The 19,004-nt window shown below is 34.9% G+C and overlaps 1 protein-coding gene across 7 annotated transcripts in view; it reads left to right on the forward strand.

The window, feature by feature from the left end:
* Positions 1-19,004, forward strand: part of DGKB (diacylglycerol kinase beta) — a 358,512-nt gene that overhangs the window by 265,045 nt on the left and 74,463 nt on the right. For all 7 annotated transcript variants that reach the window (XM_026843216.1, XM_026843218.1, XM_026843219.1 and 4 more), the window contains 2 exons: positions 6,871-6,961; positions 12,542-12,737. In XM_026843216.1, coding sequence (XP_026699017.1) covers positions 6,871-6,961; positions 12,542-12,737 — 287 coding nt within the window. The remainder of the gene's footprint in view (positions 1-6,870; positions 6,962-12,541; positions 12,738-19,004) is intronic.

Consider the following 19,004-nt stretch of genomic DNA (forward strand, 5'->3'; position numbering starts at 1 on the left):
CCCCATTTCCCCCTTGGGGTGAGGAAAACTGCACATAGTATTAAGCATCATCACACAATTCATGCAAATGTTACTAAGCACTGCTCCAACACTTCATTCGGCTATTGTAAACCCAAGACTTTGTCCCTGAGAATTTCCCACTGTGTGTAAAATTAGGATTCTTTTTATTTTCCACTATGCATCACTTTACATTTATCCACATTAAATGTCATCTATACTTTTATACCCCAGTCACCCAGTATTACTAGATCTTTTTGCACCTCTTCATGATTTGTGTTTATTACTGAAATTCGTCAGAGTGAACAGGATGTTCAGGAGTGGGTTCTTCGTCGATCATGAGAGCACATGTGAATACAAGGCTAGAACTGAACAGGCAAGGGGAAGGATGGTAGTTACAGCTGAAATGAACTGCAGACAATTAGGAGAGAGCGGGGCAGAGAGCTGGAGAAGTGGGGCAGACAGGTGAACAGCAGAGACTGCAGACCAACTGCATGCAGAACTGTATTATAAAGCATGAGAGAAAATGAAATCAAATGCAGTTTTGCAACAGTACAACTAAAATGTCAGGAAGAACGATCTCACAGTGTTACTTAATGGTATAAGCTTTTATGGGGTAGCTTTTCAACTACAGGTGGTATTGTTATATGATAATGTGAAAATTTTATTTATTGTGTAAAACTAGAACTGTTCTTTTGGGATTTTAACTTTTCTGCACTTAATCAATGCAATCTCTGCTTATGCTGTGCGCCATAAGAGATTAACACTTAGATTTGCCATAAGTACAGTTGGTAATGGAAAAAGAAAAAATTGACAAAGATGTCTCTATTAAAATCATGCCAGTCACACATAAATCTCTTATGGATGTGCATCTCCACTGGCTATTTCCTTACCTTTGCGTATGATTCATTATAAAGCAGAACAGGAATTATATGATTGTTAAGACAGAAGTGAAAAGAAAAGAAGAACATTAGAAAAAGTCATACATTCTTATTAATATATATTATGTGCTACAATGAAATCATTTTTACCTAAGTATAAAATTACCTAGATAATAGATTTATGAACAGTAAGAAAAGATGGAAAATATGTTGTCTGTTGAAAACTTCTGTGAGAGGGATAGAACTTGATAAAAATATTCTTTATAATGAATTGTATGAAACATTAAAATACTTTTTAGCAACTGAAGTTTTATTTATCAGATATTGAGTATTTATTTAATTAGATAAAATCCAATGTATCAGCACATCTTATTACCAGAAAGACAAAGTAAAATCACCATGACATACATCTGCTCTAAATTTTATTTCACTTGCTCTTGAATATATGTCTCACAGACTGGGACTCAGTAAACCAAAAGCAGCACCTTCAGACACACTGAAGGGAAAAAACTTTTTTCCCATACAGACTTTTTTTGCCCATACACTGGAAACCAGCACTAGGGCTTCTGTATTGTTGGGTTTTTCTGATGCAGTACAAAATTCCACACTGTAATAGACACAGCCATAGACTAACATAAGCAACTTTTTTTCTTTTTTTAAGGGGCAACTGTTCTCATAAATTTGGCTAATCTTTGTTTCTTTTCTCTTTTTTTTTTTTTTCTATTGCTTCATGATGTAAATAGCTACAACCTGTCTGAAATAAAATCATAAAATCATAGAACGGTTTGGATTGGAAGGGACTTTAAAGATCACCTAGTCCCAACACCCTGCCATGGGCAGGGACACCTTCCACTAGACCAGGTTGCTCAAAGCCCCGTCCAACCTGGCCTTGAACACTGCCAGGGAGGGGGGTTCTACAACTTCTCTGGGCAACCTGTTCTAGTGTCTCACCACCCTCATTGTAAAAATATTCTTCCTTATGTCTAATCTAAATGTACCCTCTTTCTGTTTGATAGAATAATAAATAATAATAAACCTTCCTTAAAGCTAGATTATTCCCAGCTGTATACTACATGGAGTTTTACACTATTCTCTGAAGTCTGTGGTACTAACCACTGTCAGTGACAGAATATTGGAACAGATGTTCAGGTTTTTTTCCCAGCATGGTGTTTCCTATACTCCCAGTGTTGTTTTTAGACCTTACTATCCATATTTTCAAACTTCAAAACTGTATGGCTTTACTTGGGTCTCCTTTAGGATTATTTTCTTTTACTACCCTTCTCTATTTTATCATCATTCTTTCAGCATTGCAGAACTTCAATGCATTTTGAATTTAGGTTCCTATCTTTTTCCCATCCTTCTCTTTCTTGATTCCTTTATTTTTCCTGGTGATGATCTTTTTTTCGCATATACTTGTCAACCACTTTCTACCCTTGGACTCTTCACAGTTTCTCCTCTGGAAATACAGCCATGTCTCACAGCTCCATTTCTGCATGCTTTTCTGGTATTTTTTGATTCCCTGCAGAGGTGGTTCTACATGTTATTCCACATTTCCTAGGAACAGAGGACAAAAGGGTGAACAAGGGAGCCAGAAAGACATGCTCTTTTAAACACTCACCCTGAATCTGTGGCTCTGAGCACTATCCAGAAATGTGGTGAATGAGATGATAAGCATGCACTCTATATGTCTTCTTTCCGACTCTTTTTTTTCTCTTTCACATGATTTTTTTTTTTAAATTTATTACATTCTGTACGCTGTTGTTCATGAATGCTGCTCTTAGAATGGGAACTTTATGCTGGAAACTATGAATTTATGATATAGACTGAGACCAACTCTTGACAATCACTGACAAAAAACCCCAGTACTTCTGTAACATAATTGGAATAGATTCTAAAAAATATTTTAAAATTCAGAAGGCAGTGTTTAGTGATTATATTTTGGGGAACAGTATAGATTATGGAGGAAATCAAGTGCTGCTTGTCTATGAGCCAGATGTTCTTGCACAAGATTTGCGGTAGAGATTGCTTCCTGGCAGTGGACTTTTCAAGGAATTTACCTTGGAAAAATTAAGAATTCTGGTAGTTTCAAAATCTCTATACTTTGTATAGGTTAAATGATAAAAGATGACAGCACTAGAACTAAAATTTGTCCTTTCTCTGCCATATGTGAATATTGAAAACAAAGCTTTCCCAGAGTGTATTTCCAAACGGCCATAATATAGTTAAATTCTGTATGTATTTTCATGCAGATGGCCAGAGGCATATTCTTGATGCAAGGCCATCCTTGTGCTAAATTTAAAATCTCTGCTCTGAAAGTGTAGCTGTATTAAAACAGTTCAAAGTATATGTTATCAAACACACTTAATAGAAGCAAATATACATGTTTTTCTCCAATCATTTTCAGAAATGGTCAAAGTATTTCAGCTGAAATTTTATAAAAATTGCAGTCAGAAATTTACTGATGTAGAAATTTTTAGCTCAAGTCATTGAAGCTTGACACTGCATAATTAATGTGGAAATAAATATAGTAAATATAAATAAGAAGTGTAAATAGAATGTGGTAGAAAGTGTGACAAACTTACAAATGTGCAGTAAGTTCTTGCCCCAACTATAGACCCTTAAGACAAGAATATGAACTTGTTTCTTAAGTTTAAAGATGCTCCTGTTTCCTTCTTGTGACCTTTTATCAGCAGCCTATAGCTGGTCCATTGTTACGCACATTCTGACAAAGTGCATACTGCAATGAAGTATAGATGCTCTTCAGGTATAGAATAAAGTATTTACTATTTCCATATTTAGATACAGGACAATTTTTCAGTGACATGCCTTGTAATTGCTTAATCAGAAAGGTTATATAAAATAGTTTTAGCAGTAGGGGGGTTTCTGATTAACTGATAATGGAGCAAACCCATATCACAGACTATTTTGATCATTTTGCCTTGATTACCAAATATTAGCCTGAACTTTTCCAAGAAATGTATCCAAGTTTCTAAGTCTGACATCTACCCACAGTCTAGAAACCCTGTAAGAAATGGCAGTGTTAGCATTCCCATACTGTCTTGCCAATTGGTTTCATCCCTGTTTAAGATCGTTCCACTTATCAGAAAATTGACCAATACTTGCAAATGTGGAACACTGCCAGCATAAAAGGTGTTTCAGCTCTTGAAGTACATTTTTGTTTCGTTGTTCCTACATCTATAGACTGTATATATTTTGACATACTGTAATCCAATAGCAGGATTAGATAGGTCACCCTTTAATCATGACTGATGTTTTATTTATATTGTGTTTTCAAACACAAAGTTGTTTAAGAGTTTAGCTATGCACTTTGAAGCATATGCAAAAACACTTTCCTGTAAAATAATCTATTCCCTTTCCTACTCCAACAAGATCGGTGTTGTAAAGAAAAGTGCTACTGTATAGCACTTCTTTTTAATTATTATTACTGAAACAGACTTCATCTTTATTTTGGTCATCTCTTATTAAAAGTTGGCACACGTCTAAATTACCAAATTTTAGGATAATTTCCCCTGATTTCTTCACCTTTAACTTTGTTTTGTATGCATAAGAAAAGTTCTAGTACAATTTTCTGTTCAATAAAAAATATAGTGCATTTGGATAAAAACATGCAATCTAATCTATTTCATGGCTGGTAAAAGGAATTGGTAAATCCTTTTGAAAATTAAGAATAAAATTATTTGTATCTACATCTATTTTTGTACTGGAAGAGCTGTCTAGATTGTCTTTCTGTCTTTAAAAACAGACATAGTCAACTAGAGAAAGGATGACAAGCTCACAAGACTACACTTTTTGGCCTAATAGAATCTTACAGAGTATATTACAGTGATAATAAATAAATCCACAATCAAAACCCCACCTGATAAATGTACTTATCTTCTACCATATAATTCTACAAGTTTTTGATTTGTAGATCTAAATTTTCTAGTAAACCTTGAGTGCGCTGGAAGTGATGGGTTTTGTTTTGCTGAACTCAAAATACATTGACTCAATATATTCTGAATTACTTTAAAATATATCTATCCTCTCTGTGCAAGTCAAGGAGTTTATTATAAACAGTGGTAATAAGCCAATTTAAAGCAGGCCTTTCAGTAAAGAAAAAAAGAAAGATGCTTAATTTGGGGTAAAAATAACTGAATAGCAAGAGCAAAGGCTCTCAAAGGAGAAGATGCAAAGGCTTGTTGATCTTACTCAATAATGGGATCAAAAGAAATGTCAAAGTTTTTTTCTAAATACTTAACATAAGGGTTTTAGGTTTGGTGTTGGTTTGGTTTTTTTTTTAATTTTTTCATTATTCATTGTCCTTGTGTAGAAAGTAATGAGGAAATAGCTGCATCCAGATTTTCCAAAGGGACCCAACAGGAATTCTGGACTTCATTCACACTTGCTTGGAAATTAAAGGACTCTACGTTTCTTCATATACATTGACATAAATAGAGTAGTTGATCCAAGGTCACCATGTCAGTGTGCTAAGTAATCTGCTGGTATAGAAGGAACGTATATCAGATCACTTCCACTCACAGACTCTTGGAGTCTTGAAGCTGAATCTGGCCTGAGCCCTTCTGGTTGTTGGAGCTCTTTTGAGAATATGCCATTTATCCCAGAATCTCAAAAATTTTTATCTCAAAACTTTTTTCAAAACATTTTCAAATTTTCTGTACAAAAACCATTGGAAAGGTCTGTAACTTTTTAAGCAAAAATGTGTCACTTATTATTCTTCTGTTCCCCACCCTTGGCAGGACCTCTGGTACTGCACCAGGAATCGCTGGCTCTTGTGCCAGCAGTTTTCTGGGACTGGCCAGTACTGTAGTACCCCTTCTCCCTTTGTGACCTTAAGAGCCACTAAGTAGACTTCTATGTGTAATTAGAACTAAATACCGAGGTTAGGGTATGTACTTTTGCTGACATGTTTGACAGTCTACATTGGTGTTTCACTCTTCGCTTCTAGCCTATGCAAACTCAGTCATTTTCAGGTTCTGAGCACACTGTGCTGTGTCTGTGTCAGAGAACAGTTTATACAAGTGGATGAACTGCGTCGATATGTTCCTAAGTGTGACTAATGAATTCTAATTCAGTGTCTTTTTTTTCTTTTTTTTTTTTTTTAGTTTAGCTTCTTGTTTTGTTGCAGAATAATAATTACTCATGAGAGTTCAACAAAACTGCACATACTTATTTGAAATGGTACTGCTGGTGTCCTGGTTGTATTTAACAGTATGCAATAAATCTGGTGAAACAGAAGTGCAGTCTTTATGTATTTAAGAAGAAAAAAAAGTGTAATCTCTGCCTGCTGTCGTGATAAACTAAGCAATTTACTAGCATTATATCTGTTTTTCTGTAGAATCTGTTAATGAACTTCAAGATGCAGGTCCCAATCCCCATTTAAAAATGTGTCTATGAGTTAATTATCTAGTAATACAGCTCTCCTACAGCAAAATATCTAAAGATTTGTTAGATCTGGAATTTTTTTTTTCTTTGAGTATCTCATCTGTCATTGTTAACAATAAGCATTTACTTCCACCTTTAGCTAACTTAAGGCATGCTACATTTTTGTCTTGGCTCTTCATGATGGGAGAGCCCTGTTTGCACATGCTAGTTCTCTGTGGGATAGAGATTCTAACCATGAATCAGAAATCATATAGTAGGTATAAGACATGAAATAAAATCGATACATTTTTCTGAGGCATGTCACCGGTTAAGTGACAAAAAATATTCTGATAGTCACTGAAAAAGAATAGTCAAAGGTACATTTGAACCTGTCAGTTCAACACATTCCTGTTATCCCTTTAGGGGATATCATACAACTTGACACCAACATTTAAGCTTTGAAAATTATGAGCTCATCTATTTCAAATGGGATGTCACATGTTCCCAAGCCTTTGCCATTACTTATAATGGAAGACAGGATGATCACTTTTGTCACATATTGATAGTGAATAAGATCTTTCTTTTTTCTTTTCTTTTTTTCTTGTTTCAGAATGAAGAACAAATTTTGGTATTTTGAATTTGGCACTTCGGAAACTTTCTCTGCCACCTGTAAGAAGCTGCATGAATCTGTAGAAATAGAAGTAAGAAACTAATTTTTGCCTTTATCCTTGAAATGTCACTATAGTTTGGCTGAAATGCAGGGAGCAAGGGTGCAGAGTGCCCGAATCCAAAAAGGCAAAGCAGTGCGCATCCTTTCGACCCTATATTCCAAAATATTATTTTTATCATGTCTATTTGTAGTGTAGCCCTGCACACTGGAACAAAGTTCAGTTTGATGATTAGTGAAGTCTTAATACAGTAGACAAGGTCAAGAGGTGAAATATAACATTAGAAATCAATAGAGAGTGTGGCTAGGTCAGATGGAAAAATGAAAGACTGTCAGAGGGAGTGAGAGCTGCTGCAGGATTAAAATAAAAAAAAAAAAATCTTATTATTTCTAGGTTCCAAGTTTTTATAACCTTTAAAACTCAATTCCCTAAAATTGTACTTACTTTCCTGAATAAAGGTTAAAGAATATATATTTTTTGGAATCATTCCCCTTCATTAAATAGCTTTTCTCTCTGCACAAGGGGTCATCTTTCCATTATACATTGAACATTAACTGAAAAGACACAGGATAGTTACAGACAAAATAGGAATTTATAATAATGTACCACTGCTACTTTGATGGCTGATGGTCTAAGCGGTTATATTAGACAAACTGTTTGGAGGACTGATATTTTTAATTAAGTAGATGATGAAAAATGTGAAATTATAAAGGCAAAAACCTGAGAATTTGTTAAATAATAAAATAATTTCGCATGAGGATTGTGGTGCTTTTCCTTTCCAGTAGAAATGAGAAACTGTCAATGGAATATTTGCATGAGGCACTTGGAGAGCTATGGTGAGAGCTATGAGTGTCTGGTCAAAGCCTTCTGAAAGGCGAAGTCTGAAATGATCTGGAGGGACTGTGGATCTGATACTAGAACAGTAGCAGAGAACACTGAGACTGAAACTGTTAAGACCTGTGGTGCCAGACTTGCCTGTTACACTGTTAAGTTTCTTTTTAAAGTGGAAACATGCTCCACGTCAGATTAAAAACTAAAAAAACCTAACAACCAGACAAACAAAAAACCCAGAAAAAAACAAACAAAAAAAAAAACCCTCCTTGTTTCCCAGTACAGTGCTTCACACATATGGATTTAAATACATGTAGCTTAATAAAATTATTTGATTAGTTATTGTAAGAAATGATTGGATTTGAATATACTGCAAGTTAAATGTAGCTTTTGATTAAATACAAATTGAAGAGCAGAGTTTCCCAAGAAAATATTTATATCTGGTAGAAATCTTACATAGCCTGATACATATTAAGATGTGATCTTAAACCATCTAATTGTGCCTATTGAAAGGATGATGAAATGTTAACATCCCAAAGCAAACAAGTATGCATACAAGTTTGTGATGCTGATGATATGGGTTGTATGGTTATTACTAATTCATATTTATAACACTATTATTACCGGTAAAGTATTACATTGCCAGTGCATGAGACGTTTGTTAATACTAACTTCATTTATTCTGGTCATTATCATTAGTCCTACAATTAGGAATAAAAAGCATAGGTGAAATAGTTTACAAAACCTTTACACAAGAAGTATTAGGAGGTAGTTATTTACGGATTTATTTACAATGACTAAATTACGTGTAAATGAACAATGCTTGTGAGTATGCTTGTATATAATGTTTTGTGCTTGAACATTTAAACAATTGGGAGTAGCACTGTTTTCATCTGATTCTTAACCTGCTGCCCCTTGCTTGGGGATGGTGCTGTAAATGAGAGCTTCATGTATGATACATTTCACTCCGAATAAGATGCACACAGAATGCATTTGCTCTGCAGCTAAATTTTGAATGGACAAAGCCCTTGAAGATTAAGGATCTGTATCTCTGAACTGGGAGCCAGCGATCAAACATTCTATTGACAAATATATGTTCAACCCCATATTTGATTTCTACCATAATTAAGCTTGACTTTCCTGATAGACATTCATGTCTCTTATGTTCGGTATATTTTCTCTGTGTAAGATGCAGAACAAAGTTTGGACACTAAATTCTTATTTTGCCCGGAATAAGATGTGGTTTTATTTTCAAACTGGGATCCAAGAAGTTGAGAAAAGGAACAAAGGTTCTAAAGGGAAAAAAATGGGGCAAAATTAAGGACATAATAATAATAATAATAATAATAATAATAATAATAATAATAATAATAATAATAATAATAATAATAATAATAATAATGTGTAAGTAAATAAGGCTTAAGATTTTACAGCTTAGAGCATTTGCATTTATTTCCACTTCAGAAAAAAAAAGAAAGGTGTTTGAAGGGTATTTAATGAGAGTAGGCATAGATGCAGTGTAAGTGAGGATGGCGTGGTCCATACCTGCAACACTATAAAAGCATCAGTGGACCAGAGGAAGCCTCGTGTACGACCTGATATTAGCGGGTGGGGAAAATGAGTTTAAACGATCATGAAGTCTTCCATGATATTGCACTTGGTTACACAGCAAAGCCTTAATGTCAGCTGTTTTCAGGCATGGGTATGATCTGAAAATATTTAATATAATGAATGAAGTGTAAAAGATACTGTCCAAAAAGAGACTGAGGACAGGAAAGAAGGCAAAAAAGAGCTAGAGCAGCATAGTTGCATTATTTGAAAATTAAAATAAATAAATAAATAAATAAAAGGAGAAAGATCAGAACACATCTGTGTTTTGTTGTTGTAGCATATGAGTGTGTTAGGACAACGCAGAGCTACCTGTAGCACAGACTTCTTGTCTGTGTATGAACAAAAGAAATCCTCCTTTACTAATTCAGAAAGTTCCTTGTCACTGTGGGATTCTGAGGCCTAGTCAAATAATTGTCTTAGTGTACTACCTGCTGTGTTCAATATTGAGTGAAAATGGAAGCCAGACCCTGCACCATCCTATTTCACAATTCTTCTTTTATTTAAATAATTCCAGTCAGTTTGGGGGACGCTAGACCTTTATAAATTAACAGCAGGGAAATACCAAAGGTGTCAGATTGCATATTTATCATCTTTCTCGTGTAATACTTAAATATGTATTAAGAAGTGACTGACATAAATTAGGCAGATTTCAGAAGCCACAGGCCGTGGCTTGTAGAGGACCCCCTTCTGCTTGACATTTCATCCTTGTCAAAGATCAAATTATTTTAATTTAGGCTGCAAATTATAAGAAATGAAGACTTCTTTGTGGGAATTCCCTGTGGTAATCTGACTTTTGTTGTTACTGCTGCTTGTCAATGTGCAAAAGATATAATATGCATGCAAATAAGGTTAAAAAATATGTACTATCTAATTATCCAGCCAGTACATTCCACTTGAAGACAGTGGGAGGCCTGACACACAGTATGTGTTTGATTCATTGAGGCCTGCAGGGTATTTACACAAGATTACTTTTAATTATGAAATTAATATCTGTTTATCTAGAATGTATAGCAGTAAGTGAGCATACACATGAGCAGAATTTTTAGTAAAATAAATCATCTTAATATTTAATACATATAAAATATAGGGGGGAACCACAAATTTGCTTCTAAAATAACAGTGAAGACCCATGCCTTTTTTCTTCTAAGAAAAGTGTGATTAAAAAATTACACTTTCAATTACAGTAGTTGCCACAACTGCCAACTCACTTCCTGATATGTCTTTTGACTTCAAAGGTTTCCCTATATGAATATAATACACAGGTTTCAAAATGTAATTCTTCAAGAGAAAATATGAAACGGAAATCTTAATGTTGAAATTGTTCTCTCTCCAGATTTAGATTCTTCTTAGAAGAATTAAGAAGGTGCAGAGTATGCATCATAAAACAGTTCTGTTTTGTGATCGCAGAAAGTTTCAGGGTAAACAAATAATTGTGTGCAGTTGGTTTTGAGTTGTATTTTTCTTTCTTCTTCAAAGCTGTGATAAAGGTTTAGGCAAAGAGGAAAAAGTGCCAGTGACCCACAGAGCAGCAAGCTGCAAGATGTCAGTGGACTATTACTGAAGCATGGTTAATTATTTTTCCAGTTTTCTTCCTGATTATTGTATATTGGAATTACAAAATAAGACCCTTAATCAGTTTTAAGTGCATGACTGGACCCCCTACTGGCTTGTAGAACATTGCAGAAGTAGTATCTAACATTTTAAAAATAGGCTGCTATGCACTATAAGGAGTGTGTAACTTGCTAGGATAGCTGTATATTTTAGCTCTGTTGTAAGGAATGAAGCTAATCTGCCTCTGGCCAGGGTACAAGTATATGAATCCTGGGAGCTTTGGCTGGCTCAGTGATGAACCAGTGATAAAGTAATGAATAAGTAGAACTGGATGCTTTGCTTTCCACCTGCAGGTTAAACTGTAGTAATCTGAAGTTGGGTCTTTTTTTCTTCCGTGGAGGTTCTGCAGTATTTTGTTACGTTTTATATGGGTTAGGAGCTTCCTCTGATCCTAAAACAGTGTGGGTAGGGAGGAGGGCTTAGTCTGAGTAAATTACAGTCAGTGAAGGCTAGGGGTATCCTATCAAATGAGGCACATCACATACAATGTGTGTCAGGTGAACTGTATACAAATATTGTAGGCTACTGCCACCTGAGAAGATGTTGAACAGGCTGATAAGGTCCTTGAACCATTCTCCTGAAGTGAAAATTATATGTCTATTTATAAGGTACAATTTTGAAGCCAGATTTAGCAAAGGAATGTACATCTATAAAATGATTCGATGTCTAGTTTTGCTATAGGAAGCAAGAGAAATACACACTAGTGACACAAGATGCCCTACAGTAATGATTCCATCACTGAAAGGGCTATCCCACAGAGTAAAATTTCTTCTGTGTGTCCAGTAAGTCTTGGAAGGCTTTTAGAGCATTGATTCTTTACCTCTGTATCCAACATTTTCCTTTGGCAGTGATGCATATTTCAGAGAACTGGCTGATGGAGGATCTGGGATAAGAAACGCTGTAGCTGCATCAGCATTTTTCTGTACCCAGTTTTACTTAGCTTACCTCCCAGTAGGAGTTATTAGTCAGTCATTGCCCTACACTAATGTGCTAGCTGTTCCGTTGGATTGAAACTAGTATCTGTGTGGTGTTCTGTGCTCTTGGGGCCTGCTTAGACCCTTTTCCATGAAGCTGTATACGCTCTGTATGAAAAGACTTTTATATTCAGTTTTATGTGGAAGGGACTCGGATGTTAGAATTGCAAAATCATAAGACAGACAATTTAGCTGGAACAGGCAACAAAAGAACTCCAGTTATTCCTATAGAAATTTTTGTAGCATAAACATTTTTCTGCTAATAGCTGTAGCGAAGCTACAAATATATTTCACTTGGGTCAATGAATAGATATCAGATAACAAGAAGACTCTACCAAATGGTCCCACACTCAAGCAATCAAGAGCTGAATAAGAATCATGTTTTGCCTTCTGAATGAGGATCAGTTCCTATCTCCTATCCCGATATGAATATCTTAGGGTGTAAACACTGAATAAACCATTAACAGTGTTAAGAATTATGAATTATTAAAGAAAATTATCTGATAGGTAGAACATTCTGATTTTTCTTTCTCTACTGCTTTCTCTCCTTTTTTTTTTTTCCCCTTTTTTTCTCCTTGCTAATCAGTGTGATGGAATTCAGCTAGACTTAATCAATATTTCTCTGGAAGGAATTGCCATTCTGAACATCCCAAGCATGCATGGTGGATCGAATCTTTGGGGAGAGACAAAAAAAAGACGTAGCCACCGTCGGACAGAGAAGAAGAGGTCAGATAAAAGAACCACTGTCACAGATGCCAGGGAATTGAAGTTTGTTTGCCAAGGTAAGCTTACAGATTAATATAGGCTATCTGACTCCATACAGTCAACTCAGTTGTATAATTGCCCTTGTATCGCCTCTTGTCAAGAAAAAGAATAGACAGTTCTTAGCTATTTCTTTTCTTGTACATTTAGCTTTTCTGATGGAAAGCACTGGAGCAAAGGCATAAAACAAACAAAGACGTGCTGACAGTTGCAGTCTGTATACTTGCAAACCTGCCTCGGTTGTTACCTGTTAAACAGACTAAGCACACCATGTGGCACTGTTTGCTACTATGATACTCAGTCTAGAAGTACCTGCAGTTTTTGAAGACAGAAAATGCTTACTGAGCATTTTTAATGCTTTTTAATGTCATTGTGTATAAAACTTGGGGATAATCACGCCTTGTTTCTAACAGACTTTGGCCAGAGGCTCAGGAAAATTACTTCAGGATAACAAGAGCAAAGCTGTCTATACTTTTTGTGTTACTATACTGTGATGCTGTATGCAGTCCTTGAATGCGTATGCTGTAGCTTGCTTGCATGGGTGTGATCCATCCTTTCGGGGCTCGTATACTTTCCTGGTGATTAGACGCATTTGCTCCATAAATTTTATTATTAATCATAACTCTTGACAAAATCTACAGTAAATAGTAATCTCTCTTCTACTTTGTAGAATCTTAATACTGTGCATTGTAACACATCGTTACATATCACAAGCTCTAGTGGTTATAAAACATCATTCTGTTCACACCAAGGGATGAACAGACCAGACTTTGGAAAAGTTTTGGTTTTTTTTCTCTTTTTATCCAATGGAAAAGAGTATCTCTTGTTTCAGAGTATCTTCCTGCTTCTCCTCCTTATTCAGACTGAATAAAGAACAGGACTTTAACTGTCTGATGTTACTGTGATCCTTTTACTAGTCCTGAATATCCTATTTTTTACAGCAGCAGTAATTTTTAAGCCACTAGTTATATCTTAATTAATGTGTTGTGATTTTATTCCAGCTAATTTAGCTGGATAACAAAGTTTAGTAAAAGTAGTTTTCTGTGATTTGGATGTTGCAGTAGTACTAGGATTCAAAATTTCTGTGTTTTAGCAATCAATATGTTCTCAGTATCTCAAAGTAACTTACCAATACACTGTTAACTGAAGTCTTATCAGCTGTTAAGCCTCTGCGTACACTACAATTTCTGTATTATGTCCTGATATTCAAGAGATGGAGTCAGGCTATTGAGTAATGGACTCAGCAATTTTTTTCCTTTTGTGTTGCTTCTGAACATAGGGAGGCAGTATATTTCACCCTTTTGATAGTAGAAAACAAGATGCTATAACCTCTTTAATTATTGAAGTTATGTATGTATTCATTACATACATAACACTGATTTCAAACTTCTGACTATTTTTGATGTACTAGAAGGACATTACTACACTCTCATTTCCATTTTCCTGGACAAGAGAAAATAAAATAATAATGAAAATATTAAAGGCTGAACAGAAGATCCTACATTATCTATCGAAGTGTTCATAATGCAGACATTAAGCACCTTACCTCAGAAGAAGTAGTCTCATGACTTAGTTTGTGATCACTTTATATGCCCTGTACCTGGAAGTGCCTTCAACCAAAATGCAATTTCAAAGAAGAGATTTGACTTCTCAATATCATCATCTAGAGCACCTCTATGTCGCCACTGAGTACATGGATAGTGTTGCTGGTTGCATCTACAGTAGCATTTTAGTGCTTAACAGGAGTACATTTCTTGGGTTTCTCAGTTGTCCATGTTTATTGCATTCCAGTTTGCAACATTAAGCAGTCTTGAACATGCAAACTGGACTCCTTTCAGTTGGGGCGTGGCAGAGAACATGCTCTGACTGCAAATGGGTGTTCAGTCCATGGGACCAGGTTAAAGCAACTCCAAGTAAAATTGCAAAATGAATGTGATGTGAACATATGAGAATGAACTCATTTGCTCTATGGATCTACTCCTATTTTATACTGCAAAGAATAGTCACTTAATTCTGCTAGCTAAGATAAGTTCCCAGGTTAGAGTGTGCTTTTTCATCTCAGTATTCAAAATTATTGCTGAATAATGGAATTCAATCAATTTTATGTCTAGGCTTCTCAAACAGTTTGATAAATATAAATCTACCCACCCTGGAAATAGCTGACTGCCTGTCAGTTCTAAAGCACTATGATTCCTTCACTAGCTTTGTACAAGTAAATCCAAGAGCCTGATATTGTCTAGCGGATTGTTTTCTTAGGCACATTTGGATTGCACTTTTTAGTTTGAAGAAACCATTTTACAAAGTGTTAGATGCCTGGTGCAGAAATAGGTATCCCTGTATTCACAACCATGCTACATGCATACCTGCCTGTTATCTTCTGTTTATTTACTTAGTCGGAATAAATATCCTTTCAGTTTGTTTTATGTCCAAATGAAGCATCGGATCACATGACAACTAAACATGGCACTTTTTAGGAGACAGTAATCAAACATCCTCATATTTTCATATGGACATATATATCAAGTTTTGGTGTTGGGTTTTATGTTTGTTTTTTTTTTTTTAATCTAACCTTATAAATTAGATTAAACTTCTAAGTGGCATGCACATTTAGTTTTAGTCTTTTTAATTATAGTGCAACTATATTTTTTTAACCATATATCAATCTGTATTCTTGTCTCTCTGCTTTTATGGTTTTGTAACTTGACCATAAATACATGAATTGAACTTTAGTATTCAAAGTCTGAGCCCTTAAATGGGATACTTGCATGGACTAGTGAAAGCTGGGTCCTCACTCTGGGTAGTTTGTTGCCCACGAGTGTGTTGCACTGCTCCTCTGAGAACATCCTCAGGAGGACGTTGCGAACTTCCAAAGAAGAAACCTCTGAGATGTCCTGCTGCTGTCCTCCCCCTTCTCTTGTGTGTATTACCTGACATGAGCCACGTAAATGCAACATGATTATCACTGCAGGAAAAAGAATCAAAGTTCTGCCAAATCTTTTTTCATTCTTATGTATCTGTACAATTCAGGGAAAGTATATTCCTCTGAGCCTACTCCCCTCTTTTTCCCCCTATTTACTGTTGTCACCTGTTGATGCAAAAAGGCTTCTCTATTCCTTGTCCTTCTCATTATCCATCTCTGCACATTCAATAGCCAGACCAAAATTTGGATTTCAAGTATTCAAATGGACATCTGCTTGGAAAACAATCTGATTACATGCACGTAGTCTGAAAAAAAATTTATATTGTAATGTATCAATTTAAAATGTGCACTATTTAAATACATTCCCTGCCTGTGACATTAGGAGTTGTGCATGTATATTAAAGAGCAAAATTTGATGCTGGTAGCATATAGGTATGTCTGCCTGTTAGTGTATCATATTTCTGTCTAACTCGTAACCGGATTTAATATTTCCATATAAAGCATATATGAAAATATATTTGATTAACTTATAGCTCATTGGAAAGAAAACCTTATTTAGCTGTAATGTACTAAATATTATCGTAATCTGATATATGTGACAGTTTGTGAAAGTAGATGATTTACTTAGTATTTTGACTTTATGAATCTGACACTTGCAATGTTTCCATTTGTTGTTTTGTTTTAAAATCTTCTAGTATGTACATATCTATGATATATCTATCCACAATAACTTTTTTTGAAATACAGATTTTAGATGTAACAGTGAACTATCCTTGAACATTATTTGGACAGGATTTTTGTTTGGATATACACAGATATTGATAAATGCCAAAAATCAGTGCTTTAAAAAGATGAACATACTGCATAGAAAGTGAAGTATGAGTTGAGAAACATAAATGTAAATAACTGAGCTACTTGTTGTTTCAAAATTATATCTAAAACTGAAGTTCAATCATGACAACATATCTTACATAAAATACATATACCACTTTTAAATGTTAAAGAGCAATATTTTCTTCCTCTAGAGAGATATTAAATAAAATTTTCAAACTTTTTGTAACAAAAATAATTATTTTGAAAATCTCTGTAGTAAACTTTTTGCTGAGTGGAGTAGGATTCCTTTGGGGTGGATGTTGTTATGCTTTTATTTGCTTTCATTGCTGAAGTTCAGTTAGAGCCCTGTCCTGAAATGGAACCTCTTTTAAAGTTAAAGTCTCTTAAGACTTTATTGCAAACGTACACATAACTTTTTTTGCACGAGTAGTACCAGTCACTTCAATGGACTCGTTTCTGGAGACGGTATGAACTATTAATGGGTGAAACCTTTCGACTATAAATATTTCAGTGCAGTACTTTCTTCCTATTTACTTTGTACATCACCAGGCACATTGATGCTTAACCAAGTACTTACCAAGTTGATCTGCACAGCTTGTTAAGAGCTGCAGTGAGCTATTACTCAGCAACATGCCAGCCTGCTATAGACTAATACAAGGCAACGTGCATTCACGTTGCAGCACCTAGGCATAAACCAAGCTTACCGATATGATTCGATAACTCTCTGTGGAAATCTCTGTTAATAACTGTGTTATGACTTTCTGAATAGAATGCAGAAGTTTTGAAAATAGAATAACGTTTATAGAGACACTTGACTGTAGTTAAAAGCAGAGGAAATGCAGAGACGGTGAAGGCCTTAAAACCCTTCCAAATACCTATATATAGTAAGAGAGGAGAAAATACCTTTCTTATTAGGTGTCAAATTGCACTCTACAGGGGAGGGGGAGAATCTTATCCCAAGCTTCCCTGTAGCCAGGGGATTCATGACAAGAGTTCTCTAAAATACTTTTAAATTTTGTGGGCTAGCAGCCTAATTTAATTTATGAAGGTCTTTCATAAACTACACTCTGGCCAGATGACTTCTCCTTCTCCTGTTTATAATTCTCTAAATTTACAATTTTTATACATTATGAATTTTGAGATATCTAAATGTGAATTAATTTCATAAGTTGAAAAAGTTAGAAACTGTGTTTTATATGCACAGTATATATACTATATACACTCAATTTACACAGTGTATATTCAGTATTGGTAGACTTTTAGGTTAGTTATGACATGGTACAAAACATGTATAATGAACTTACTATAATACTATTTTTATTAAATGCTATGGATAATATAATGGCTAGATAAGGTAATTGCCCTTATTTTGTATCTTGCTTAGTTAGTTTTGGGCAATATAGCCATTAACACGTTACCACAGAGAAAAATAACTAATTATAGCTATTTCTTAGCTGGTCTGTGTTAAGATTTTCGACTTACAGAAACAGTGATTAGACAGAGTATCTAAGAAAAATCATTTAATTGCTGCCTTTACAATACTAACTAGATATTTTTTGTGCACATAGGTATATAGTTTGATGAAAGCAAATAGTGGTGGTATAATCAAGTTCTACCAATTTTAGTAATCAGTGTTGTAGGCTATTTATGTTACTTTAGAGAAAGAAAGATGAAAATAAATTAAGTTGGTTACAATATCTGTTTAAGAACTTGAGGTAATACATTTGGTATTCAGAATTCAAGGAAGCAGAAAGATGTCTAACTAATGAAAAGTAGTGGTTAAATCAGTTAAACAGCAAAGGAAATAATAATTACACACTGTTCTGAGCTAAGTTCAAACTCACTAGAATAGATTACAAGGATGTATAAACACCTTCTCACATTTGAGAGAGCTTGCAAACCACTTGCGGTCCTTTCTCAGGAACTGTGTACACAAACTAAGGTATATGCCTCTGTCCAAAACCAAGATACAAGCAGGGCATATATGTTGGAAATAACTGGCTTGGTAATATACAGAAACATTTTTATTTCTGTGAAAAATAACAGAAAAAGAACAGTGAACCTGAGAAAATAGGAAGCACTGAACACAGTAATACAAAAATCTGTTGGTGCATTTCATATAGAAGTGAAGAGAAAGACAGGTTTCTCAGCCAAATTCTGACTATAAAACTGTTAGATAAGCAAGGAGACTGCCTTCTGTTCAAGTCTTCCTACATTTAAGGAAAAGGTCTTTTGTCTTTAATGGTAAGGAAGAAGTCTGAAGAATGAAAATCTAACATGGTGTTCTTTTCCTAATGAAAGCAACCCAAAAAGACCTGCAACTTGTCTGATACACAGATCAGAAAAAGTAAGAAATGAAGTTTTCTTAAAAAGCAGTAAACCACATTAAATTTTAAAGGGTTTTGGTAGATCATGTCTCTCAGTTCCCATAAAAAGGAAGGAGGATCCATATGTGTGCTTGTCTGCCTATTTAAACATGAATAATCACTGATGATAGATGTCAAAACATTATGTGTAAAGTTCAGAAAAGCCT

The sequence above is a fragment of the Athene cunicularia genome, assembly GCF_003259725.1.
Source record: "Athene cunicularia isolate RWA chromosome 2 unlocalized genomic scaffold, athCun1 chr2_part1, whole genome shotgun sequence".
Taxonomy (NCBI): Eukaryota; Metazoa; Chordata; class Aves; order Strigiformes; family Strigidae; genus Athene; species Athene cunicularia.